This window comes from Ursus maritimus, unplaced genomic scaffold (genome assembly GCF_017311325.1).
Source record: "Ursus maritimus isolate PB19 unplaced genomic scaffold, ASM1731132v1 scaffold_19, whole genome shotgun sequence".
In the NCBI taxonomy this organism is placed as follows: domain Eukaryota; kingdom Metazoa; phylum Chordata; class Mammalia; order Carnivora; family Ursidae; genus Ursus; species Ursus maritimus.
The window spans coordinates 22,158,204-22,185,129 of NW_024424341.1; the positions used below are offsets into that span (position 1 = coordinate 22,158,204).

Consider the following 26,926-nt stretch of genomic DNA (forward strand, 5'->3'; position numbering starts at 1 on the left):
TTTTTTTTTTAATTTTATTTATTTTAGAGAGAGAGCACAGAGGGAGAGGAATAAAGCACAGAGGGAGAGGGAGAAGCAGACTTCCTGCTGAGCAGGGAGCCCGACAGATGGACGCGGGGCCCCATCCTAGGACCCTGGGATCACGACCTGGGCCAAAGGGAGACGCTTAACCAACTGAGCCACTCGGGTGCCCATCTTAAACTAATTCTTAAACAAAAGAAAATGCTTTGGGCCTCCTGAGGCGTTATCAAGATCCCAGGAGCTGACCCACTCTGAGACTGGATGGCAAAATTCTTAATTCCATCAGTCATTTAACACAGATCAAAGTGAGTATTTAAACCAATACTGTCAATATACATGTGACTCAAGACTTCACATCCAAAGTCTTCAGATAAAACTTTCCCAAATTATTTTAAAGTAATAAGCTGAAAATAATTCTGTATTAATGACAATCTTCAATTGACCTTCATGTCTTTTCAGCACTGCCACAGATAGGCTCTATCTCTGACCCAGTCTTAAAACACCCTCTCCTTTTATTATGGGGAAAAAAACACCAACTCTTACTCAGTAATTCTTATCTATACCATTGAGACCATGGAAAATTTTAAATTTCAACAATTTAAAATTCCTAGAAACGTTTTTAATCAAGCAAAATAAGGAAATTAATTCAAGGGCACTTACAGAGTAATTTTAATTCTTTCTCTGAAATGGACTCTGGTGCCTGTAAAGAGAGAAATGCAGGTTTTGCTCCAGTTTAAAAGAGGAATGAACACACGGTACAGCACAAAGCCAATCACTGGGCGATGGAGAGGCTTTCCCCAAGTGCTGGAAGAGCTCTGTAAAAACACCCTGTTTCCTTAGTGAAGGCCATTCTCATTAGGCAGGTAAGTGAGAGATCCCTCTAAAGAAGCCTAGAACCAGTGCAATACCCTCTATCTTTAAACCTTTCTGGCTCCTGGAGTTATCCAATCAAGCCAAATGGAGCCATGCTGTCCAGGAAAGGCACAGTGCGCTCAGCTCAGCAGCTTACCTGGCCGATAGACTGCAACAATTTGGCAACATGATTACCCACAGCAGCAGCATCTTTCTTTGCTTTTTCACGGTAACTGGAAAAGAATAACAAACAGCTGTTTTTTTTTTTTGTTTTTTTTTTTAAGATTTTATTTATTTATTCTACAGAGATAGAGACAGCCAGCGAGAGAGGGAACACAAGCAGGCGGAGTGGGAGAGGAAGAAGCAGGCTCATAGCGGAAGAGCCTGATGTGGGGCTCGATCCCATAACGCCGGGATCACGCCCTGAGCCGAAGGCAGACGCTTAACCGCTGTGCCACCCAGGCGCCCCAACAAACAGCTGTTTTAACAATTTTTAAAGTTAGCGAAATTTAAATATCACCATGAAGCAAATTTCTTTCCTTTTCATGAAAAAATACTGGTGTGGTAACATATAAAATGTGAAATTGTCATGGAAATGCCACCAGCACCAGCTGAAACTGGCTGGGAATCTCCCCAGTGTTGGTGATTGGACTCCTGGAATCTACTAATGCCTGAGCTCCCTCTATAATTAACAGCAGCTTATAAATTACCCTCCTAGAGGGATCCACGATCCATGGTTCTGGGAGGACCTGATTACATATGTTACTGAAGAACGTGATTTATCTCCTTGAAGTTAAATCCAAGGAAAGTTAAATACTTCAAAACTGTCTATCTACAGGGGTGCCTGGGTGGCTCAGTCGATTAAACGCCCCCCTCAGCTCAGGTCATGATCCCAGGGTCCTCGGATGGAGCCCCATGTCAGGCTCCCTGCTCAGCGGGGAGCCTGCTTCGCCCTCTCCCTCTGCCTACTGCTCTGCTACTTGTGCTGTCAAATAAATAAAATTTTAAAAAGAAAAAAAACTGTCTATCTACAAATTTATGTAAAACCTTTAAGTCTATTTATACTTTCATTCTCTGAAGATGGTCAGTGTTAAGCTGACTACCTCCAATGTGAGGTCATATTTCTGTCTAGCCTCAACTGACTTTGCCCAAGTTTTAAATACCTGAAATTTTAGGCTAGGACAACAGAAATGTGTTAGACAGTCGCAGAGGTGAAGAGTGCAATGTCTAGAGAACAGAAATCTTCTGTGTGACATCATCTGGTCCTTAAGGAACCCAAACCAGCGGCCCTGGATTCATCAGCAACATGCCTAGACTACATAAGGGTAATATCCATTGAGACCCATACTTATGACAGTCAATCTGGGTCAGGCTAGTGACACCTAGAGAGCTGGTGTCCATCTACAGTCAAAAACTCTTTCAATTATGAAACACTATGATTAAAAAAATTCATCAAACTAAAGAAGTTGAAGTTTTAAGTTACAGATGAAAGTTCCTATAGGGCCATAGTTAAGAGTATCTGCCTCTTCTTGGTTTTGGCTCAGGTCATGATCTCAGGGTCATGGGACTGAGCCCTGCGTTAAGCCCTACCTCGGCCTCTGCACTCAGTCGGGAGTCTGTTTCAGGTTCTCTCTCTCCTCCCTAACCCTCTGCCCCTACTCTCGGTGCTCACACTCTCTCTCTCTCCCTAAAAATAATAAATCTTTAAAAAAAACAGTACAGAGCTGGGTTTCATGGGTTCAAATCCTGATTCTGCCATTACCCTGCTATCTGACTCTGAATAAATTACCTTTTCTATTTTTCAGTTTTCTCACCTATAAAACTGAGACAATAATAGTATCTCTCTCATGGGGTTGTTATAAACATTAAATTAGTTAATACATAGAGCAGTTCATGGCACAGAGTTAAATGCTCAAATATTAGGTTTTTATCACAAAATATGAAAGAAAAAAATCTGCCCCCTAGTCAGCATATGGGAACTCTCTGTACTTTCTGCTTAGTTTTGCTATAAACCTAAAACTATTCTGAAAAATAAAGTCTATTTTTAAAAATCTACCCTCTAAGTTTTTTTAGCTTATTTTTAAAGAAACTGTAACAGACTTGCATTTGATGTCTGATAGAGTGGTAAAATCTGTTCATCTGTACCATAAACAGATTAATTTTTCAGTAATATAGTTTGAAAACAGTGACTTACACATTTTGCAGTTTTATGTATTTGCTTGAATCTGCGATCATATCAGGAATTGTGCCTCGAACAGGTAAATTTCCCTGACCCTCTTTGGCCACAAATTCTTTTAAGGCACGAGCTAAAATCCAAAATGACGGAGTCTAAAAGAATAAGAAAAAAAATTAGTATTAAATGGCATCTGAATTTGACCCAAAGGTTAAGATGGTACTATTCACTTTTGGTTGTTACCTGTTTGGTGATATTTATGCAGTGATCATCATTAAATATATCTTCAATACTGCTTGGAATCTAACAAAGGAACACAAAACATATACTAAGAATGTGCCCATTTGTATTTCCACTCTTTCCCCAAACAAGTTCTTTGAACTCCTACATTGTAATCAAATACAAATTTCTGATGTGTCTAGACTTTTCTTTGTAAAGATTTTATATATTTATTTGAGAGAAAGAGAGAGAGAGAGAGAAAGCACGCAAGCACAAACAAGTAGAAAGGAGGGGTAGATAGAGAGGGAGAAGCAGACTCCTTGTTTGACTCCTCTCACTAGGCTGGACTCTGGGATCGTGACCTGAGCCGATGGTAGATGCTTAATCGAATGACCCACACAGGCACCCCTGTGCTTAGACTTTTATTGAGAATCGGTACCAGACAGAGATTTGATGAGGAAAGAGAGAACAAAAGAAAGTCCCCTCCTGCTCACTGGTGTCAGCATTAAAGACTGACCTGTTTTCTTTCATTACACATGGATTAAAAAAGTAGCCAATATAAATCTTTTGATATATATGAAGATATAACAAAGATTTCAGACATTACTAGCAAGCTAGATTTGTAGTCCTTCATGTGTTTCCTGCTTGTCAAAAATTTGGAACCCTTACACCCTAAATTAGTAACTACTGGAGGAGACAACAACTCTAACAAAAACTAGACAGTTAAATTAAGTACTTTTAATGCTGGCAAAATCATCATACATTAATAACAACTATAGAAATTGTTGGCTTTGATTCTACAGCTGTGTGGAAAAAAGACATTTCTTACTGGTAACCTTCCAACTAGTCTCTCTGTTTCTACTCCCAGTCCCCTACAGTCTATTCTCCTTACAAGAACGAGATGGATTTTTTAGAAACATAAATCAGGTCACTCCACTCCCTGCTCAGAACACTTCAGTGGCCCCCTCTTGATCCTAGAATTCCTCACCCTCATCTTGCTCTCCCCTCTGTTATGCTCGAATTTTGTTCATAGCACCTAGTGCATTTATCTGTTTGTTTAGTTCACTATACAGAACCTAACTATGAGAACCTTGGGTTTTTTTAATTGGGGTAAATTTTACATTCAGTGAGATGAATCTTATATGTACAGTTCGTTGCATTTTGATTACTATGCATGTCCTTTTAACCATCACCTCAATTAAGACATAGAAAATTATCATCACCCCAGAAAACTGATTGATAAAGCACACACTTTTAATTACTCAGCAGTACTACCTCATTGTCTCCAAAAAATCTGTAATGACAGCTTAAGTGTTTTCCTAATGTGAAAGGCAGCATTTTTTGCCATTTTAAATTATAAGAAAATTCTTTTTTTTTTTTTAAGATTTTATTTATTTGACAGAGAAAGAGAGCACAAGCAGGGGGAACGGCAGGCAGAGGGAGAGGGAGAATCAGGCTCCCTGCTGAGCAAGGAGCCCAACACGGGGCTTGAATCTAGGACCCTGGGATCATGACCTGAGCCGAAGGCACACATTTTTTTTTTTTTTTTTAGATTTTTATTTATTTATTTGACAGAGAGACAGCCAGCGAGAGAGGGAACACAAGCAGGGGGAGTGGGAGAGGAAGAGGCAGGCTCCCAGCAGAGGAGCCCGATGCGGGGCTCGATCCCAGGATGCCGGGATCACGCCCTGAGCTGAAGGCAGACGCTTAACAACTGAGCCACCCAGGCACCCCACTGAGCCACCCAGGTGCCCCCAAAGGCACACATTTAATCGACTGAGCCACCCAGGCACCCCTATAAGAAAATTCTTAACTTAAAATACCAGTTGTGTTATTTTGAATTTCCCAAAAACCTCACTGGCAAGACTTCAACAACAAAACAAAGAGCATCTAAAAGGAGTTATCCTCTAAACAATGTTTTACAATGTCATTAAGAACATCTTCCATTATACCCAAACAACTATTGTCAAAAGCAAACTCAGGGTATGATTTAACTTTCAGGCAACACTATTTTGGACCAGCAAAATATCACTCTCATTATGTAATTCCTATACCCAAACTGTTACTATTCACAAATCATGTACTTCGATAATATACATAAATCACTGTATCGCTATTATATGCTGAAGCACTGATACCCCATTTTAACAAGGATGATACAGAATCTTATTAAAACAAGATTCAATCCATACCATAGATATTAATTTCTAACAACTTCACAATTTAGGAAATACTAACTTAAATCTAAAATCAGGGCACCTGGTGGCTCAGTCAGTTAAGCACCTGACTTGTGATTTCGGCTTAGGTCGTGATCTCAAGGTCGTGGGTTGGAGTCCGGAATCAGGCTCTGCACAGCTGGGAGTCTGCTTGGGATTCTCTCCCTTTCCCACTCCCTCTGCACCCACCCCCACAACTCGTGTGCACATGCACACATGTTCTCTCTCTCTCAAATAAATCAATCTTTTTTTAAAAAAAGAAAAAATCTAAAATCAACTATTTCACATGAGGACTTCAGAAAACATCTTTCTTGTATTAATTCCTCAGCAACACTTTTAATACCTGAGTTGTATTTAGTGCTGTGTTCACATTTTTAATAGCTTCTTCAAAATTCTCTTCATCTTCCAGAGCCCCGTTTTCATTCTTTAGAATTCCTGGTAAAATAGAAATCGGTTAGCAAAACATAGCCCTTTTCGTCTCACCCCTTTGCTCTCCCTAATATTATGGAAATAACCTTGTCAGATCTTAAAGGGAGGACTGGATATTGAAACTTAAGAAGAAACAGGCTTATTATTAATCATTTTTTAATTAATATTAGTAACTACCCTTTGTTGAGCTTTTACTCTGTATCAGATACTATTAAATGTACGTCACATTTTAATGTATGAATGAATCCTAACAACAACCCATGAGGTAGGTGTCAGCAGCCCCCAGTTCCTCATTTACTGATGAAGAAACTATCCTTAGTCATTTTAAAAAACTATACGATGAGTGGCTCCTAAACCTCCCCTGAGAAAAAATAAAATACAAGCTCTTGATGGCATCGTCTGATAAAGCTGCTGACGGAAATCCAATAAACAGCTTCAAGCAATTTGCTTTTCAAACTTTATACAACATCCAATTATATCCCATATTACCTTGTCTAATCAAATCTCTGAAGTCTTCTTTTTCTTTATACGTTTTAGGTATTCGTCCATTTGTCTAAATTGGTTAAAAATTTTTAAATTCTAGTTATAAAAAATCAAAACACGGAAATTGAGAGTCCAAAGCTTCCCCCATTCTCCCATCCACGTGAGATTCCATCAGCAAATACCTCAGTGAAATCAGAGGCTGACTTGAAAGAAAACAAAAACTGTGGGCCATTTCTCTACATTCATTACCCACTACCAGTTTCAGAATGACATTCATTGATATTTCATTTTGTTAATAAAAATATCAGTATCAAAAGAGGAACTGCCAAATTTAAACAGAAAAGCACCCACCTCCCCTATAACCACATCAAGAAAAGAATTAATCTCCCACTTTACTCCAATGAAATCCTTTATAAAAAATTGAAAATATAGTCACACATGGAATTTGTGTTTTTAAAAAGGACATACTTCACTATACCACTGTGCTAAATATTTGGCTACGATCACAATCCATGGAGTGTGGCTATGGTCCTAAAAACGAAAGAAAATCAAAGAAAATGTCAATATTAGTTAACATTAATTAGTTCACATTTATTCTTCATCACATCATCTCATTTTTAACAAATCCAACAGTAATTATAATCATCTCCCAGTATATGTAGTATAGTGAATGGAGGGAAAGGAACTGGGTTAATGAAATTGCTTTATAAACTTTTTTTAGAAGCAGTATCCAATTTAATCCTAATATGGCAGGCTTGTACTATGACTGTCCCCATTTTACCACCAAGAAAAGAACTTCAGAGACTGCCACCCAAAGAGAAAGCTCAAATCTCTTGATTTTAGATACCAATCCTAGACTGAGAAAACTCTGTTTTCTGGTTAAATCCCTGTATTTTAATTAATACATGGGCAGGAAAAAAACACATACTCCTTAAATTATATAGTCTATTATAAGCATCATTATTTCTATAATGAAATATGGAGTGCCCTTGGTAACTCTTCAAACACTAAAAATAACTTTCAAGAGGAATTAATTTCAACACCCATCCCAAATTCACACCATTTTAAAAGGTATATCTAATTGTTTACAAAAAGGTCATTAAGAGGGCTGCTGGAACATGTTAATGTCCAATTTCTTGACCTGGGTGTTGATTACACAGTATGTTCAGTTAATGAACTTCTCTTCAATAAAAAAGCTTTTTGAATTTTGGTAGAAAATAAATTTATTTCAAACAAATTAAGTACAATGTTGTTACTATGTAATCTGGGTGACAAGAATATGGATGTGTATAGTATTTTCTCACTGTGGTGTAATTCAAAAACCTTAGGTTAAAAAAAATCTTTTAATCTATCTAATCTAATCTATTTAATCTAATCTAATCTAATCTAATCTAAATGGAAGGTGATATATACTACCAACCTTTTTTTCCATATGATCCAAATCATAAGACTGAAAATGTTCTCTCAGTTCAGGAAATGGTTTATCCAGTCGTAGATCCTCTAATGTATTATCTGGATGAGATTCTATTACTGTGAAACAATCCCAAAAGATACACTTCTTTAGTGATATTTTTGGAATATGCTACATTATAGGGACGTAAAAAATCTCTAATTTCTGAGAGAGCGGGACATCCGGCTTCCGAGTAAGCAGCTTCATTTTGCGCGTGACAAAAGAGAGGTTTAAAAATGGGTGATGTGGGGGCGCCTGGGTGGCGCAGTCCTTAAGCATCTGCCTTCGGCTCAGGGCGTGATCCCGGTGTTATGGGATCGAGCCCCACATCAGGCTCCTCCGCTATGAGCCTGCTTCTTCCTCTCCCACTCCCCCTGCTTGTGTTCCTTCTCTCGCTGGCTGTCTCTATCTCTGTCAAATAAATAAATAAAATATTAAAAAAAAAAAATGGGTGATGTGGAGAAGGGCAAGAAGATTTTTGTTAGAAGTGTGCCCAGCGGGGTGCCTGGGTGGCTCTGTCGTTAAGCATCTGCCTTCGGTTCAGGGCCTGATCCCAGAGTCCTGGGATCAAGCCCCACATCGGGCTCCCTGCTCTGCTGGGAGCCTGCTTCTTCCTCTCCCACTCCCCCTGCTTGTGTTCCCTCTCTCGCTAGCTGTCTCTCTCACTGTCAAATAAACAAATAAAATCTTAAAAAAAAAAAAAAAAAAGGAAGTGTGCCCAGTGCCATACTGTGGAAAAGGGAGACAAGCACAAGACTGGGCCAAATCTCCATGGTTTATTTGGGTGAAAGACAGGTCAGGCCCCTAGATTTTCTTACACGGGTGCCAACAAGAACAAAGGCATCACCTGGGTACTTGGTGAATCTCAAGATAGAGTACTTGGAGAATCTCAAGAAGTGTATCCATAGAACAAAAATGATCTTCGCTGGCATTAAGAAGGCAGGGGAAGAACAGACTTGATAGCTTATCTCAAAAAGCTACTAAGGAATAATAGTTGGCCACTGCCTTATTCATTACAAAACAAAAATGTCTCATGACTTTTTTTTATGTGTACCATATTTAAATTGATCTCATACACCAGAATTCAGATCATGAATGGCTGACAGAATATTTCTTTTGGACAGTCCTGATTTAAATAAGACTGGCTTGTGGTTAAATGAATAGGATCAGCTTTTTGAACTTTGATAGTAATTCTGGTTCAGCAAGTGCTATCACTCTTTTCCCCTTCTAAAAATATGATTGGAATTGATTACTAATGTGCAGCTTCTCACAGAATTGGTAAATGCCATCTCTAAACTTATAGGAGATTGGTTTTATATTTAGATTTATATAACAGATTATATTAATATATGTAAATACTGAGGAAATCCCTTCACTGTCTCAGAACAGCAAGACTTAGCTGTGCTTCAAGTTGTGTTCCCTAGCCTGTTAAAGGCAAGGGCTGAGGACAAGCTGGCAGTGTCCATTTTATCTTTTTGGTCTTAACTATGCCAATTTTTTTTTTTAAAGATTTTATTTATTTATTTGACAGACAGAGACAGCCAGCAAGAGAGGGAACATAAGCAGGGGGAGTGGGAGAGGAAGAAGCAGGCTCATAGCGGAGGAGCCTGATGTGGGGCTCGATCCCAGAACGCTGGGATCACGCCCTGAGCCGAAGGCAGACGCTTAACAACTGTGCCACCCAGGCACCCAACGACTGTGCCACCCAGGCATCCCTTAACTATGCCAATTTAATGAACATTCCCTGCATCTAAGATGTTGCCTTTTGTTCAATGAAGGACATTTTAGTGTGGTTCATATATAATATTAAATAATGAATATTTAACATTTCCCACATTTTATAGATGATTCGTAAGGTCAGATGCTTTTAAAATTCAGTGTGACGAGACAGAGCAGCAGACTTGGCTTGTGGCTTTTTTTTTTTTTTTTTTTAAGATTTTATTTATTTATTTGACAGAGGTAGAGACAGCCAGCGAGAGAGAGAACACAAGCAGGGGGAGCGGGAGAGGAAGAAGCAGGCTCATAGCGGAGCCTGATGCGGGACTCGATCCCGGAACACCAGGACCACGCCCTGAGCCGAAGGCAGACGCTTAACCGCTGTGCCACCCAGGCGCCCCTTGGCTTGTGGCTTCTTTACTAAGTCAGACTAGGTTATATAATTCAGGACTGTTTTCTAAACAGCTATTCAAAGACACAACTGTGGAATTACCATATACGTACGATTGGTAATGGTGCTTTTGCCAACTCGTTAGAAGGGTTAACATTGAGGAGATATATCATCAGCACAAGTTTGTAAATTATGTGATAAGGCTTAAGATAATTAAAAACAAAAATCACAGATCATGAAAAAAAATCTATCATTTCTAAATAGGCATAAGACCTACAGGTTTTTTTCTGTTCCCTTTTTTTTTTTAACACAAGGAACTGATTTTATTTTTTAAATTTTTTTAAGTAAGCTTCACACCCTATGTAGGGCTCGAACTCACAACCTCAAGATCAAGAGTCACATGCTCCACCAACTGAGCCCACCAGGCACCCCTTTTCTGTTCATTATTGAGATAAATTTACATACACATATATCACATTTTACTAAATTCACGAATCATGAGTGGACTACAGTTTTAATAAAAGTAAACTCAAAATTCCTTTAAAGCTGAATTTTCTTGCTATTATAATTTTAAAAGACCAAAATTGATAAAGTATTTGTTTAGATAATACTTAACAATCTACCTTCCCCCTCCTGTGGTCTTCAGTAGACATCATCACCATCTACCTAGACCTCTTCCCTAGAAATCTGATGTTATCTCTGATGTCTTTCTTTGTTTTAAGATTTTATTTTTAAGTCATCTCTGCACCCAAAGTGGGGCTCGAACTTACAACCCCAAGATCAAGAGTTGCATGCTCTTCCGACTGAGCCAGCTGGGTGCCCCTCTCCTCGATTTCTTTCTTCCTTGGCCTCACATCAGTGATTCCACATGTCCTAATATCACAGTTTTCCATATTGGGGGGGGGGGTGGGGGGACGTGAGTGCTTAGAGCTAGGCCTAGTTCTGTCACTTGCTAGCTGTGTGACTTTAGGCAAATAACTTAATCTCACTGTGCCTCAGCATCCTCATCTGCAAAAAGTAGATAATAGTATCTACCTTATAAGGATTTTGGAAAGATTATATGGAATAATCCACATTAAGGCAGGCACACAGCCAGCAACATTAACCCCCATTATTTACCCCCTCTTCTCTATCCTTGTAATATCTGCCTTAGGTCAGGGGCTTAGTCTCTGTCTCTCACTTAGCTACGCCACTGGACATTTCCTAACAGCAACTCCTGCCTCCAATCTTTGCCCCTTCAAATCCATTCATTCTCCACCCTACTTCAGGGTACGCATTGGAAATAAAATCTTCACCCTGTTGCTCTCCCACTTACAACTCTTAAAGGGCCTACCACCACCTGCCAAGAGTTTATCCCCACAAGCCACCCTCTAACTGCCCAAGCAGATACCACTCCCCAGTGATACTACCAACACCAATGGCTATCACTACATTAGCAGAGTACCTGGCTCAGAGCCATATAGGACTACTGAATGAAAATTGAATGATGATTTAAGATTAAAAATTTGTAAGTAGGGGCATGCCTGGGTAGCACAGCCAGTTAAGCGTCCAACTCTTCGTTTTGGCTCAGGTCGTGATCTCGGGGTCATGAGACTGACTTTCACATTGTGTTTCCACTCAGTGTGGAGTCTGCTTGAGATTCTCTCTCTCCCTCTGCCCCTCCTGCTTGTGCTCTGTCTCTCAAATAAATAAATAAAATCTTTTTTTTTTTTAATTTGTAAGTAAAGGTCTAATATCATCCTTGAGCTAATACAAGCTTGCCTATGCGTGACTTCAGTCTCCTATAATAGTTTCCTCGGAGCAGTAGTTAGGTAAATGCCTTGCTTATTGTGTAGAACTGTACCTGAACTGGGGAAGCCTAATGCCTCTATGAGAATAGAATGAAAGATTGGTAGAGAAAAGGTGGTATCACATCTATGTGTCACTGTGACCCACATACCTTGGCTCTCACCCGTAGCAGCCCTACACGCCCTATGTGGGTTAGGAGGCAAAAAAAGCTAGGAACTTGCTTTACTGCTGGGTCTCCTGATAAGATGAACAAGCTATACCTGTCGTATCTCCTGCTTCATATCCTTCTATAATGCTAAGTCAAGTAAATATTAATGACTGTTGATTCTGATTGCCACTCTGAACCTGTAACCAGAGTTGTGCTGTTAAAATTTACTTTGTAATTTAAAATTGACTGTCTATGGGACGCCTCAGTGGCTCCTTCGGTTAAGCATCTGCCTTTGGCTCAGGTCATGATCCCAGGGTCCTGTGATTGAGCCCCACAGCGGGGAGCCTGCTTCTCCCTCCTCCTCTGCTGTTCCCCCTGCTTGTGCTCTCTCTCTGTCTCTCTCTGTCGAATAAATAAATTTAAAAAAATAAAAAGTAAAATAAAACTGACTTTCTAAATTGTCAGGTTTCTAAAACTGTAGCTAAAGCAACCAATGGCAAGCCCCATATGTACAACTGACTTACCTGGATGTTCTTTTATAATGATCCTCATGTAACCAACTAGTCCATATGTCCTACAGATCAAAAGAGGTATTTGTGAATTCCAGAGGACATCCGCTAAACGTAGTAATGTACTGTAAAGGAAAGCACAATAAATTAAGAACATAAGCAAATGGATATAGGCCAAACATGAAAACACCCTAAAATAAAGGAACTTTCTTATTAAGTAATAAATGCAAAGAAATATCTATTACATTTACACAAGCAGGTCATGCATACACTAAAAAACAAGCAATTCCACAAGGTTGCAATCTCACAGAAAGTGTATCTTTTGGACTAGAGGGATATGAAAGCCTCCTCTTTTGTATTAGGGAGAATGTTATTGAAAGACACTCCTTAAACATTTCCATAACAAAGAGGAAAATATTTATAAAACCCTTATCTACACCCCCAAGCACATTCTATAATTCTAACTAGTTTTTTTCACTAAAAAATAACCAATGTTTAATTTAACTTCTCTAAATATAATAAAAGTTTCACATCTCAGTATTTTTCTCTTCCCCATCTTTTTGATGTTGGAGACTTAAAAGCATTTCCCATTAAAGGTTTCTGTGGAGTTTAAGAACTTTAAGAACTACAGGGGCGCTGGGTGGCTAAGTTGGTGAAGCATCTGACTCTTGCTTTCAGCTCAGGTCATGATCTCAGGGTCATGAGATGGAGACCCACACCAGACTCTGTGCTCAGCGGGGACTCTTCTTGAGATTCTCTCTCCCTCTCCCTCTGTCCCCCCTTACCCGCTCTCTCTCTCAAATAAATAAATCTTAAAAAAAAAAAAAAAAAGAGGGGTGCCTGGGTGGCTCAGTCAGTTAAGCGGCAGTCTATGGCTCAGGCCATGATCTTGGGAGTCCTGGGATTGAGCCCTGCATGAGGCTCCCTGCTCAGCAGGGAGTCTGCTTCTCCCTCCGCCCCTTCCCCGACTCATGCACACACACACACACTCTCTCTCTCTCTCTCAAATTAACAAATAAAATCTTTAAAATAAATTAATTTAAAAAATTTTCTAAATAAAGAATTTTAAGAACTATAGTCTTTGCAGAGAAAACAAAACTATGCAAATCTAATAAGAGACTTTAAAATAAAAATGAATTAAGATAAAAATTTACCTTTCAGGAAGCTGAGTAGCAACCACAATGGTAAACCTACAGAAAAATGAAGGATCATTGTCTAGAAGGTTTTCTGGACTCTAAATAGGACACAGGAAAAAAATTCAACAATTTTACAATCAAATTAAACATGGCAGACACAGTCAAGCTATTTTAGAACAAATGAGGCAACATGCTAGACTCCAATGTTAAAGTAATTCAACTCTCAACTAAACATAAATATACAAAGATTCAAAATTCTAAATGCTGGGGTGCCTGGCTGGCTGAGTCAGTATAACAGGCAACTCCTGATCTCGGGGTCACAAGTTTGACCCCCGCGTTGGGTGTAGAGATTACTAAAATAAATAAACTCAAAATTCTAAATTCTTAGGGCTTTGAATTATTTTTAAAAATTACATTTCCACACAGAAATAATAATGTGTATACATATATACCTCTTCCACAAAACTCCCAGATACATCGTTATTTAATTCTTGTAAGAATTCCATGGCAGCTTGAGCTCGGTTCTTTTTTAAAAAAAAGCATTTGACTTGAATTAGAAAAAATTTGGTTAAAATGTAACCCCTCAATTTACAGATCAAGCAAACATATTATAGAACTACCCAAATTTCATGCATAGATATGACAATTCTGCTTTTCATAGTATTTAAGCTGACGCTCGACTATAGTCTTACTTTAAATATTATTTAAATGACTACATTATTTGTACACAACTTTTCTGAGTAGGCAAATGACCAGAAAACCTTGTGTAGCAGGCAGAGATATTCTGGACCAAGTTTAGACTCATTATAACCTCCCACAATTATAATCCTGTATGAGAGGGGTCAAAGAAATAGTCATTTCCATTCAGAACATTGTATTAAGTTGACTATTATGGCTTTGTAAGAATTTAAAAACGGGGGCGCCTGGGTGGCGCAGTCGTTAAGGCGTCTGCCTTCGGCTCAGGGCGTGATCCTGGCGTGCCGGGATCGAGTCCCGCATCGAGCTCCTCCGCTGTGAGCCTGCTTCTTCCTCTCCCACTCCCCCTGCTGTGTTCCCTCTCTCGCTGGCTGTCTCTCTGTCACATAAATAAATAAAATCTTTAAAAAAAAAAAAAAAGAATTTAAAAACGGAACATACAAAAATAAAAGATATGCTGGCTAACTCTTAAAAATCTTGTTAACCATGGGGCGCCTGGGTGGCACAGCGGTTAAGCGTCTGCCTTCGGCTCAGGGCGTGATCCCGGTGTTAGGGGATCGAGCCCCACATCAGGCTCCTCTGCTATGAGCCTGCTTCTTCCTCTCCCACTCCCCCTGCTTGTGTTCCCTCTCTCGCTGACTGTCTCTATCTCTGTGAAATAAATAAATAAAATCTTTAAAAAAAAAAAAAATCTTGTTAACCAGAATATTCCATCCTCTAAACATTTACACCTTATGTCAATCTCAAGGTTTAGCTTTAATACAGAATACAGCATAAAAACACAGACAGTACTTTTAAGTTCTTAAACTACTAAGCATATAAAGATTTGCAAGATCAAAAAAAAAAAAGCTAATTTAACTTTTTTCTCAGAGAAATAATAAGCTCTTTCAAAGCCAAAGCTTTTCAAGCAATCAAAACATAGTGGCATCATTAGATGCTCAAACACCACTATATTCTATAATAAACTGATGGTTTACCTTGCCGATGCTGCTTCTTTGAAGGAAAAAACTAGAACAGAATTTAAAAAAATTAAGGGCTTCTTTGACTATAAAGGGAAGGTTATTTGTAACACCAGGTATATTTCATTCATAGTATAACAATACATTTTGATTCTAGATTTTAACAGTCTTCCTGGAGGAAGATAACAGCATGAAACTTGTAATCAAAGACCAGGCTAATAAAACAATGTTCCCAAAGTGTGTGCCACAGAATACAAATTTCATAGGATGCTCTGAGAGAATAAAAGTTCCCTGGCTTTACAAAGTTTGGGAAACACCACATGTTATAATTCCCTCTTGGAAATTCATCATAAATATAACACATGATATTAAGGTCTTATATTGGAGAAATGTTTAACTTCATTTGGCCCGTTTCCCAAACTCATTTGACCATGGAATCCATTTGCCCATTTAGCTGCTATTAACATTCCCTAGAGCCAGTGTTCCACAGACCACACTTGGAAAGTGCTATATTGAACTGCTTGCTTTTGCAGGCTAACTAAAAGAGACTTATTCAGGTTTCTTCCCACACATACCCTTGTCATGTCTCAAGGCCCCGATCTGAGGTTGGGTACCATTGTGTAGCACAAAATCAGTGGCTCCATAAGAAAAAGAAACCTTATTCTTATCACACACTGCTCCAACCAACCAAGTAAGTAAAGATAATAAGACTTTTTCTTCATAGATACCAATAAAAGGGTGCTGTTGTAGATACGATACCACCCAAAGAAAAGATATCAAAGCTCAATACGAACTAAATTCTGACTTTTCTCATACGTACTCGTTGTTGTCATATACTAACAAATATAATGAGAGATTCCAGCCTCCCAAGTCCTGAAAAGAGCCTGAAATCCAAATGTGGCAATGTTTTGGAGGTCTGTATTAAGATCATCTTTAAAAAATAATATATAGGCCATCTTTAAAACAGCATTTTTATAGAGACAGTGGAGTATACAGAGAGATATACCTGGACTGAGCTCAGAAGAAACACAAATATAAGGTAATTTTTATTATTCTTATAATCCAAAAATATAATTTTTTTTTCAAAACTACAGTTATTTTAAATTATGTACTAACCCCTAGGGATCAATGCAAGGACTTAGGAATTGTCTAGATCTCACAAATCAAGGAATAAGGACTACTCCTTTGCTCTAATAACAATGAAGACAGTAATGATGGGTACCTTTTATTAATGGTCTATCTGCTAGACACTGTGCTAGCACTTTACCTATATTAACTTACTTCATCCTCACCATAATCCTAAACACAGGGATTATTTCCACCTGAGAGTCAAGTCACCTTGACTGAAGAGGTATAGTTGGGATTTAGGCCTTACTCTCCTATGGCGGTGCACTGCCTTCCCTAACATGCATGTGTTTGAAAAGAATAGAACATACTTATTTCCAGCATCTTCTCCGCTGACCTGATTTCCATCAATGATTGTAAATGAGCCAATACCTGAAAGACAAAACAGAGTCAGTCAAGAACACATAATTTCTAGTTCAAAACTGTATGGAGTAAATTTACTACCACAAAACTACATTACCTGGTAGTACCAAGTTTTTAAGAATTTCAGTTCCTGTCGCTGTTGCATTTATTAGGCAAACATGAGCAGATTCTAAAGCCTCTTGCCCATGATCACCCCACAACCTACAAAACAAGACACAAATTCAACATTTCTAAAACTTTCACACAGATGCAACTTTCTTGTTTGGACGGTGATCTTTGATCTTCAAAGTGTTCTTGCACAGAATGGCTGATGTGATAACCATAGTAAACATGTGAGACAGGAAAAGCAGCAGGTGTTATGGGGATATAGCTGAGTAACCTAAGACTCAGGCTGATGCCTTGCATGATTAGAAGGGGGTCAAATCAGTACTAAAAACCTGGGTCTTTCAGCTCCTTGTCCATTACTCTTTTCAAGCCAGATAACTTACAGAACAGATATATTAGATATATTCATTAACATTAAAGAACTGCCTTAAACTTAAAACCTATTCGGTCCTCTATTTCATTTCTCCTTAAATTACATAGAGCCAGTATATTTAAGATCTTAACATAGACTTTATCACTGTGACACCTCCAAGAGAAAAGCTTTACTAAGAAAACTGAATTACTGTCATCTGCAAAGCCTCACAATGACTTCTACAGGAGTGCTTTAAAATATAACACCCAACGCTCATTTTAATAGCATGATTAATAAATGCATACATTATCAAACACAAAGATATAATAAGGATTAGAAATATATGCTTTAACCTGATTTGCACTGGCATATCATTAATGGGGCAAGGTGCATGATCACACATGTATCACGGCATCTGGCCCAGCCTGGTTACCTTCACCCGGAAAGCCTATTATCTTTCCTTGTCAGTATGGCAAGTATGAAAATCATTAGAAAAATGCCGCAGTCTGGAGGACTGACAGGCTTTAATGTGCTTTCCTAGTCACCTGATCTAAAGCAGATTCCCTGTTATTGTGTAGCCAGTATGTCCTCCAAGAGCATATCACAACTCTACCTACTTCATTTGGTTCTTTATTTGAGGAACATCCATCTCTCCATTCCACTCTAAACTCCAGGGGGCCCAGATAACTCCCTACATGCATCACTAGAGCCCCAAATGCCTGGCACACTGCCTTGCCCAGAGTAAGTGATCACTGAGCAATTGTCAAATGAAAGGAGGAATAGCCTAGAAGAACCAGACAGACTGGAAACATCTGTTTTTTCTATAAAAGTAGGGCACGCAGCAGACACTGACAGATTTGGCTGATGGATGCTTGGGTACTCAGATAGTGAGACTAAGAGAATACTGGTGCATCTTTAGGTAACGCGTTTCAAGAAAGAGGCCAGACAAGAAATCAATCTTCTTTGCTCCCATGCTGGCCTAACTATGGAGAGCATGGACTGGTTGACTGCTGCCGGGCTGTACAACTTTGCTTCTAGCTGCCTCCCTCCGACACTCCAAAACCGATAACCAATTCTCACTATGAAAAGTAAAATTTAGTCCTTAACTGGATTGAACTCAGGAAAAATTCTTTTTTGTCACAGTTACTTAGTAACCTAAAATGTCTTCTCAGCTCCATCTTGTATGGTTATATCAAAACACAAGCAATGCTACGAATTTACAAAAGAACACAAGTTGGTTACAAGGGCTCTGTCACCTTGCTTCCTTTCCTGGAAGCTTGGGAGCACAGTGATGTGACTGAGAACAGGCTCTGAAAAAGCCAGAAGGGCCTATGTTTACATCCTGGCTCAAATATACGGGAGATATACAAGTTACCTAAGTTTCGCCAAGACTCTGTTTCCCCATCTATAAAGCCAAGAGATGTCTGCCTTTAATGCTGCTCCCAGAATTAAGAGCCTAAAGCCCCAATACAGAACCAGGCTGTAGGTGCATATGGGAGTTCCAGAGGACATATAGGGACATACCTCTCCCGGCTTGGAGGGGGGAGGCCTCCAAAAAGGATGCGGGCCAAGCATTTGTGTTACTTTCACTGCCTTAACACATAGAAGATGCTCAATAAATAAGGAATGGGGAGTGTACGGAGAAAAGGCAAGGGAGAGGAATTAGCCAAGGACCTGCCTGATGACTTAGACCTGCAGTGTCCACTAAGGTAGCCATTAACCACATCTGGCTACTGAGGACTAAAAATGAGGCTAGCTAGTCAGAACTGGGATGTGCCTGTTAAGTGTCAGATGCCAGATTTCGAAGACGGTATGAAAAAAGAGGTAAAATATCCCTAATAAATTTTTATGTTAAGTGTTAAAATGGTAATATTTTGGATATACTGGGTTAAAGAAACTGTATTAAAATTAATTTCACCTGTTTCCTTTTCTTTTTAATGTGGCTACTAGAAAACGTGTAATTACATGTGCGGCTCACACAAGACTGGCATTATATTCCAATTGGACAGCGCTGGCTCCGGACAATCCCTAATACTCGGCGCTGCTCTGGGAGGCCGGGATGAGGTACACGCGATTCCCCAATTCCGCTAAACGAGGAGTGAACGCGCAGCGAGGCGGGGCCAGCTGCCACCCCGGTGACCCGGCCGACTCTGGGACCGCGAACCTCGAACTGCACACCGCGTGGCGGGCGGGCGCACCCCTCGGAGAAGGGGAGTTCCGACCCTCAAGGAGCACCCTAGGGTCCCATGCCGGGGAGCCCCGAGAACCGGCTCCCCAAACCCAAGACTGCCCGGCCCAGCCCAGCGGGAGGCCTGGAAGAGGCCCGACCGCGTCGCCCGCTCGCTTAGGCCCGGCCGGGACGCAAAGGAGCACCCCGGCCGGCCAGCCCGACTCGGTGAGCCCTGGCTCACCTCAGCTGCCGGTCGTACTTCTGCTCCTTGAGCAGCTTCCCCGGTTGCGCCATGGCCGCACCCGCCGCGCGAACAGCCTAGACCCTGCCGAGTACCGCCACCACCTCCACGAGCACGCAGGCGCACTGAGCGCCCCTTCACCGTCTCTGCCTCCCGCGCGCCGCCCGCAGGGGGCGCCACCACCTCACTGCGCACGCGTCGCCAGTCCGCCTGGGAGTACGCGACCACAGCCCACAGCCAGAACCCTGACCGAGGCGGTTCTTTTCCTACTGCATCCCTACTGGTCTACCAGTCTGTGACTTTGTACGTGCGGTAATCGTGGGGCACTGAGGCTCTGGAATCCGGCAGATTTGGTTTTAAACCACTTACTATTTATGAAATCTGCCCTTAACCTCTCAAATCCTCTGTTTGTTCATCTGTGCAGTGGGGATAAATGGGTCTCCATCACCCGCTCCTATTAGCCTGAAGTGAGATTTTGAATACACACAGAGCCAGACTCACAAAAAATCCTGTGTGGATAATACCTTTCATTATTATGGTCATTATTGTTCACTCATTTCTTCTATCGTCTCATGCAACAAGCCCACGCGAGGTCCTGTTTCAAACCACAAAGTTAGCGCTCCCAGCTCGGATACAAAGACAAATAAGTCCACGGCCCTGTTCTTGAGAAGTTCACAGTCTCCAGAGGGGAGAGGGACAGTAAGTAAGGACAATGTGGCCCTCCTATAAATAGAGGGAAGCTGGGGTCCAGAAAGGTGCACAGAGGAACTCTACCCTCTCCCCTTCTTCCCTCTCCAGGAATGTTTCACATCCTATTGGCGAGGAAGCATGTTTTAAGCAGAAGGAACAGCAGGTGTCATTCCTGGGAGGCAAGCAGGCCTGGTAGGATGGAGGGTCTAAAGGAAGTTTGGTGGGCTGGGGAGTTAGGTGAAGGGTAGGACATGGTCAGAGGAGGCTTGAGAGACAGCAGAGTCAGAGGGGCTAGGTTGTGAGGCCCTTGAGTATAAAAAGCAAGAAGGAATGTAAAGCCCTCTACTTTCTGTAAAGAGCCACTTTTCAGGAAGAGGATGGTTCCCCTGTGGGGGTGGGTGCCAAGGAAGAGAGTTACCCCAAGAGAAAGTGGGAGAGACTAGAAGCCAGAAGAGCAGCAGGGAGAGAAATGAGGATTCTCTCCCTTCTCTCTCCCAGACCCTACAGGTACCTTCAGGTTAATAATTGCCTGAAATAAGATGAAAGTGAGCACAGATCCCTGCCCCCAAGGCACCCTGGGATGCGGATTGGAGGAGGGACAGTTTGATGGTAATGATGCAGTGAGATGATGGATGCAATTCCCCTGGGTGCTGTCCCCAGGATCAGGGAGGGGCACACCCTCTTATAACTTCCCTGGTCCCTACCCAGCACCCATGGAATACAATTGATGGGAAACAAAGGCATGAGGCTCTCCCAGCACATCATGTGCTTATGCTGTTATATTTCCTTCTCCAGTGGGACAGGTGAAATATAAGGGATGATAAAATACACCCAGGGAATGTGAGAAGGTCAAAAGGCAACAGGTGAGAGTTCACTGCTTAGCTTCTCATGCTCTGTGCAGTCATGGACTGCATGAAAGAAAACACATCCCAAATTTGGTGGGGGAAATCATAATGCCTATGAAGAAATGTATGAATTTGACAAAGGTTTGTGTTAGTGGTGTCTGTAAAAAGATACCGCACAGCATTAGTTTCCTAGAACTGCTGTAACAAATTACCACAAACTAGGTGCCTTAAAACTATAGATATGTAGGGGCACCTGGCTGGCTCAGTCGGTAGAGCATGCAACTCTTGATCTCGGGGTTGTGAGTTCGAGCCCCACGTTGGGTGCAGAGATTACTTAAAAATAAAATTCGTAAGTAAAAAAATCTTATTTTTTTTATTTTTTTAAAGATTTTTATTTATTTATTTGACAGACATAGAGACAGCCAGCGAGAGAGGGAACACAAGCAGGGGGAGTGGGAGAGGAAGAAACAGGCTGATAGCAGAGGAGCCTGATGTGGGGCTCGATCCCATAATGCCGGGATCACGCCCTGAGCTGAAGGCAGACGCTTTAACCGCTGTGCCACCCAGGCGCCCCGTAAGAAAAAAAATCTTATATTAAAAAAAAAAACTACAGAAATGTATTATCTCACATTAAAGCTCAAAGTCTGAAATCAAAGTGTGGGCAGTATGTTCCCTCTGCAGCCTGAAGGGAAGACTCCTCAGCCTTTCTAGTTTCTGGCGGTTGGCTGCCAATATTCGGCTTACAGCTGCAACACTTCAATCTCCGCTTCCATCATCACATGGTATTCTCCTCTCACGTCTCTGTCTGGATCTCTTCTCATAAAGACACCAGTCACATGGGATCAGGACTCACGCTAAGGACCTCATCTTAACTTGATCTCATCTGCAAAAACCCTATTTCCAAATACTATCACATTCACAGGTTCTAGAGGTTAGGACTTCAGCAACTTTGTGTGTGTGTTGGGGGGAAGGGAACCAATTCAACCCATAATAGCGTGCGTAGGTGCCTGTGCTGGATGTGTGGAAGTTGGTCAGACACAAACCTTGCCACCTGAGAACTGAGGGCCCACTGAGAACTTTTTCCTATTATGGAGGGCAGAGAATAAGACTAGGTATCAAGCTAGGAAACCATGGCCTCATTCAATGAAGCCATTGGTTTTCAAAGTGTGGTCCTGGACCAGCAGCATCATCATCACCTCGGAACATGTTAGGAATGCAAATTCTAAGGCCCCATCCCAGACAGACTGAATCAGAAGCTCTGGGGGTGAGGCCGAGGGAATTGTTTTAACAAGCCCTCCAGGTGATTCTGATGCACACTCAAGTTTAATAACCACTGACCTAGGGGTGCCTGGGTGGCTCAGTCAGTTAAACATCTGCCTTTGGCTCAGGTCATGATCCCAGGGTCCTAAGATCGAGCCCCACATCGGACTCCTTGCTCAGCAGAGAGCCTGCGTCTCTCTCTGCCTCTGCTCTTCCCCCTGTTTGTGAGCTTGCGTGCTCAATCTCTCTGTCAAATAAAAAAAAATCTAGAAACAAAAAAATTACTGACCTAGCCCAACTCCCCACTGAATAAAACAAGTAGGAAAACGGCCCCGTAACCACAATAGTACCCCCATTTACTGAGCACTATCTTCCAGGCAGGCACTTGCCATGCATCACCTCACTTTGTGTTCACCCAATGCAATAGATACTGTTGCTCACCCCATTTCATTGACAAGAGAGCACAGGCCTGGAGAGGTGAGTACAATTCCAAAGCCTCACAGCTATTAAAAGGTGGTACAAGGATTAGCAACAAACACCCCAACAGATCTGGCCAGATCTATTATTTTACCCATCCTGGTCGGTCTTGGCTGGGGGAGACTGGATCTTTGGGCTCCCAGGCAGTTTGGGGCTAGCTCTGCCCTGGGAGAGCTTACAATGTGTTGGAAACCAGCCAGAAAGAATGAGTCACAGCCCAGGACACTCTCACTGGCCTCTACCACTATCTCTCCCTTCCTGTCCTTGCCTATCTTAGCCCTTCTCAACCTGGTGCTCTTTGGCCAATTTCTTGTCTTTCTTGCTTACCTCTCACCTGAGGCAGGTATGGCTCTATAATGTTCACCGTTGTATCACCCATGCCTGGCCCAGAATATGGCATCAGTAAGTCTTCAATAAATGCATATTGAATGAAAGAATAAATTTTGGAAACTACTTCCACCATACTTCCTCATTTTCAAATCCCTTACTGGCAATATGTATCTCATCAGATTTGGTAATTCCACATTTAGCAATTTGTCCCAAGGAAATCATCAGACACACACGCACAGATGTATAAATAAGGATGTTCACTGTAGTGCTGTTTACAATAGTGAAAACTGGTACTAATCTATACATTAGAGCACTGTGCAGTTAAGTGTCAAGCTCTCCAAGGCTGATCGAGCAGGGAAATGCTTACCATAGGGCATTAGGTGAAAAAAAACTGGTCACAAAGCTATATATATATGATTCTGATTGTTTTTTTCCAGCACTAATAATACATATCTAAAAAGCCTGGCAGTTGGTCATGTTAAAATGTTAACAGTGTTGGTTCTTAGGTAGTAATATGACCAGTGGTTTTAATTTTCTTCTCTGTGTTTTTCGGATTCTTCCAAGTTTTCTACAATGACTAGGTGTCACTATTATAATTGCAAAAGGAATGTTTGGGGTTCTAAATGTGCCCAAAAAGCTAAGGAAAAGGGGAAAGAACACAGGTTCTAGGGTCTGAGGAGTACATCCTTGACACCAGGAGTCCCACAGACATTGTGTTACTTGACCATCCTATTAGTCTTCTAGACTCTCTATTCCCATTTTATACATGAGAAGACAGGTTCAGAGAGGTAAAGTAACTTGCCCCAGGTTCCACAGCCAGGTATGCTGGAAGCCATGTCAGGGCTCATTTCATCCCACTGTTTGCACACATATATATACATACTTGGAGTGGAAAAGTTTTTAAAAAATACAGAAAGCTATCATTTTACTTTTAGAGTCTCCAGACCACAGGGCTTCTGGGCCTGGCCGGTGGGCCCTGTGCATAACATACGGTGACAGAGTCATATACAATACATAGGACTCTACTTGTTGGAACAGCATTGGACGTCTGTTGTCTCAACCAATACTCACAGGATCCCCATGAGGTGGGCCGGGCAGGGACAATCCCCTCATCACCTTGTAGAGCAAAGACATTGTACCTTTGAAAGAGGAAGTGCAATCTGGTCAAGGTCACTTGATGAATGAGATATGGCTGTGTAAGCTGTTCCTGCCCTCCTCCCTCAGCCATTCATCATACCCTTCGTACCACCCACCCCCTCCCCGTGCTCCCCCTCCCTCGTAAACAGTGAAATCCTAATGCCAGTGAGACCAAGGAGTAAATTTCAGGGCAGTGGAATCAATTCATTTTTAAAGACAGCACATAATTAAGACGGGAGGCGCCTGAATGGGAGTATAGGCTTTCCCAAGTTGACCTGAATGGGCTGCTGGGGTAACGGGGGCTTCACCTGAAATGGGCAGAAATGGGCAGAGTGCATTGGCTCTTCTCACCTGCCTGAGTGCCCATCACTCCAGAACCAGGAGAAAATTGCTGAAGACAGCATGCAGGAAGGAAAGAATTAGATCAACTTATATTTGGTTGTTAAAGAGGTAATAGTTTCTTCTAGAGAGTACAAAGGAGTAAGCATAGTGTCCCTCCCACCCCAATTCCACACCTTCCCCCACCCTTCCTGTCTCCCAGTCTCCTTTCGGGAGGCAAACACTCTCCCAAGCTTCTCTTAAGTCCTTCCAGAGAAAGTCTTGCATATATGCAAATGACAATCAAATTTAAAATCCACTTCCTCCCCCTCTCCGTGCTTTTAGACATGTCAAATAAGGGACTCAGCAGCACTGGATTTTTATCTTTGCTCTGTCACTCGCTATGTTCCCTAATCAACTTCTCTAAGCCTTACTTTCCTCATTTGTAAAAAAGGGGCAAAAATCCACCTAAGGTTGCTGTGCGGATGAAATTGGATGCAAAACTATACGAGTAATTCCAACTTTTTAATTAAATACTACAAATAAATATTGACTAGGCCTGGGTCACTCTGAAGAGGTGGATCAATGAACTAGATACATTTGACCCCCTCCCTAGACCCTGAGAGTGTTGCCACTCCCCCAGGAGAAGAGTGGCTGCCTCATCTGGCACTGAGCAAGCTTTTTTGTCTCCTTGGTCCAAGGATGACAGTTCTGGCTTAGACCTGGGGTCTTGACAACATTGCATTCTCTGTCACATGCTGATTTGGGGGGCCCCATCCCCTGAATCTCTATCATGAGTCTCTTGCCCCTGCCTGACAGTCATATTTCTAGTAAGGGCACCTTCCAGCTCCTGGGTCAGAGAAGGGCATCTAGGCAGGGCTGGGAAGTCACTGACTGACCTTGACCCAGCCAACCAGTTGTCAATTAATCTCCACAACTCTAACTTGTGGAACTGAGGTTCAGGGACTAGAAGAGGGAAACTGAGATAACCACAGAGATGTAGGGGAGTCAGGCAGACAAGATGGCAGATTCCTTCACAAGGTCAGCCCAGAGCAGGGCCTGAAATAGTCTGCTCTGGTCAAGGTCAAATGGCCCTTCACCTCCTGTCGGGGAGAGGTCCCTGGGTCGGATCATTTGTCTGTCCTTCCATCCACCCATTTATTTGTCTTCCCAAAACTGTCTGCTGAGGCCTAGTCAGAGACAAGGCCTATCCTTGGCACAAGGCCACATCCTAAGATGAATCAGATTGGGCAGCCTGAAGCCAGTGGGTGGAAGACAGAGGATGCACCAGGGAGGAGGGCACAGCAAGGACCAAGGCTTGCAGGTGGGAAAATGTTGGGCCAAGGCAGGCAGTGAGGTCAAGTACAGGGTGGAGGGCCTGAGTTCCCAGCAGGTGTGCCAAAGGTCAGGAAGAGGCAAGAAGAGGAAGGACAAACATTGGACTGTAGAGGGACAGGCAAAGAGTCCTGCAGGGAAGGAGGAAGCAATGGAGAGAAGAAGAGGGTGGGAGGCAGGGTCTTAGGCTTGGTTCTGTGAGGGAGCCAGCTCTTGACCATCTGTCCTCATGCCCACTGGATGCTACTTCCTCCCCATTCCCTCTTTGGGGCCAGGGGTTTGGATTTCAAGTCCTGTCCTCTCTCCTACCCCAGGCTCCTAGACCCCCATAACCACAAGACCCCTGCCCCCAGCACCAAAGAGAAGTGGTAAAGAGCACAGTGTCTAGAGTGAGACCATCTAGGCGTGAATCCCTTGCACGCTGCGCAGATCATTTTATCTCTCTAGGCTTCAACCCTGTCTCTGTGAAAGAGGGCTCCTGGAAGTACCACTCAATGTCTAGGGTAGCTGAGAGAGTTAGATGCCAGGAAGGACCCAAAGCTTGGCCCAGCACCTGCCATAGCGTCTGGCTCCAATTCTAGACACCTGATGGTCAATGCACTTTGCAGTTTAGAGGGGATTCTCCAATCCCAGAGGACTCAGGACCCAGAATGCAGGTCCCCAGTAATGGGATTTGAGGCTCCGGGACAAGCCCCGGGGTGGGATGGGATGTGGAGAAACCAGGGCAGTTCTCTGCACGGTACAGTTTGGAGCCTGTACAAGTGAAAAGGGGGGAGAGTCGTCCCGCGGGGGCGGGGGAGGGGAGAAGGGGAGTAGGGAGAGAGCTTTAGGTTCCCTGACCCCCCCACCTGGACTCAACTCTGGGGTTCAACTGGCCTGCTGGCAGGCAGGGGCGGGGCACCGCCGGCCTCTTTAGCCCTGCTGGGGGTTGGGGGGGCGGGTCCCCCGGGAACTGCTCCTCCCGCGCGCCGCAGCTTTAAGAGGCTGCTCGG

The 26,926-nt window shown here is 42.2% G+C and overlaps 1 protein-coding gene across 4 annotated transcripts in view; it reads right to left on the minus strand.

Moving 5' to 3' along the window:
* NAE1 (NEDD8 activating enzyme E1 subunit 1) overlaps positions 1–19,695 on the minus strand; it is a 26,890-nt gene extending 7,195 nt beyond the window's left edge. Inside the window, exons 1-15 of one of the 4 annotated variants that reach the window (XM_040633406.1) lie at positions 19,543–19,695; positions 16,772–16,875; positions 16,623–16,683; positions 15,205–15,235; positions 13,984–14,055; positions 13,550–13,629; positions 12,411–12,520; positions 7,814–7,923; positions 6,862–6,924; positions 6,400–6,463; positions 5,825–5,916; positions 3,290–3,349; positions 3,068–3,201; positions 1,031–1,106; positions 682–721 (exon numbers count right to left, since the gene is read on the minus strand). In XM_040633406.1, the coding sequence (XP_040489340.1) occupies positions 682–721; positions 1,031–1,106; positions 3,068–3,201; positions 3,290–3,349; positions 5,825–5,916; positions 6,400–6,463; positions 6,862–6,924; positions 7,814–7,923; positions 12,411–12,520; positions 13,550–13,629; positions 13,984–14,055; positions 15,205–15,235; positions 16,623–16,683; positions 16,772–16,875; positions 19,543–19,595 (1,150 nt within the window). In that variant the 5' untranslated portion in view covers positions 19,596–19,695. The remainder of the gene's footprint in view (positions 1–681; positions 722–1,030; positions 1,107–3,067; positions 3,202–3,289; positions 3,350–5,824; positions 5,917–6,399; positions 6,464–6,861; positions 6,925–7,813; positions 7,924–12,410; positions 12,521–13,549; positions 13,630–13,983; positions 14,056–15,204; positions 15,236–16,622; positions 16,684–16,771; positions 16,876–19,542) is intronic. The other 3 variants (XM_040633407.1, XM_040633408.1, XM_040633409.1) reach the window with 3 other exon arrangements.
* Between the last annotated feature and the right edge of the window lie 7,231 nt (positions 19,696–26,926).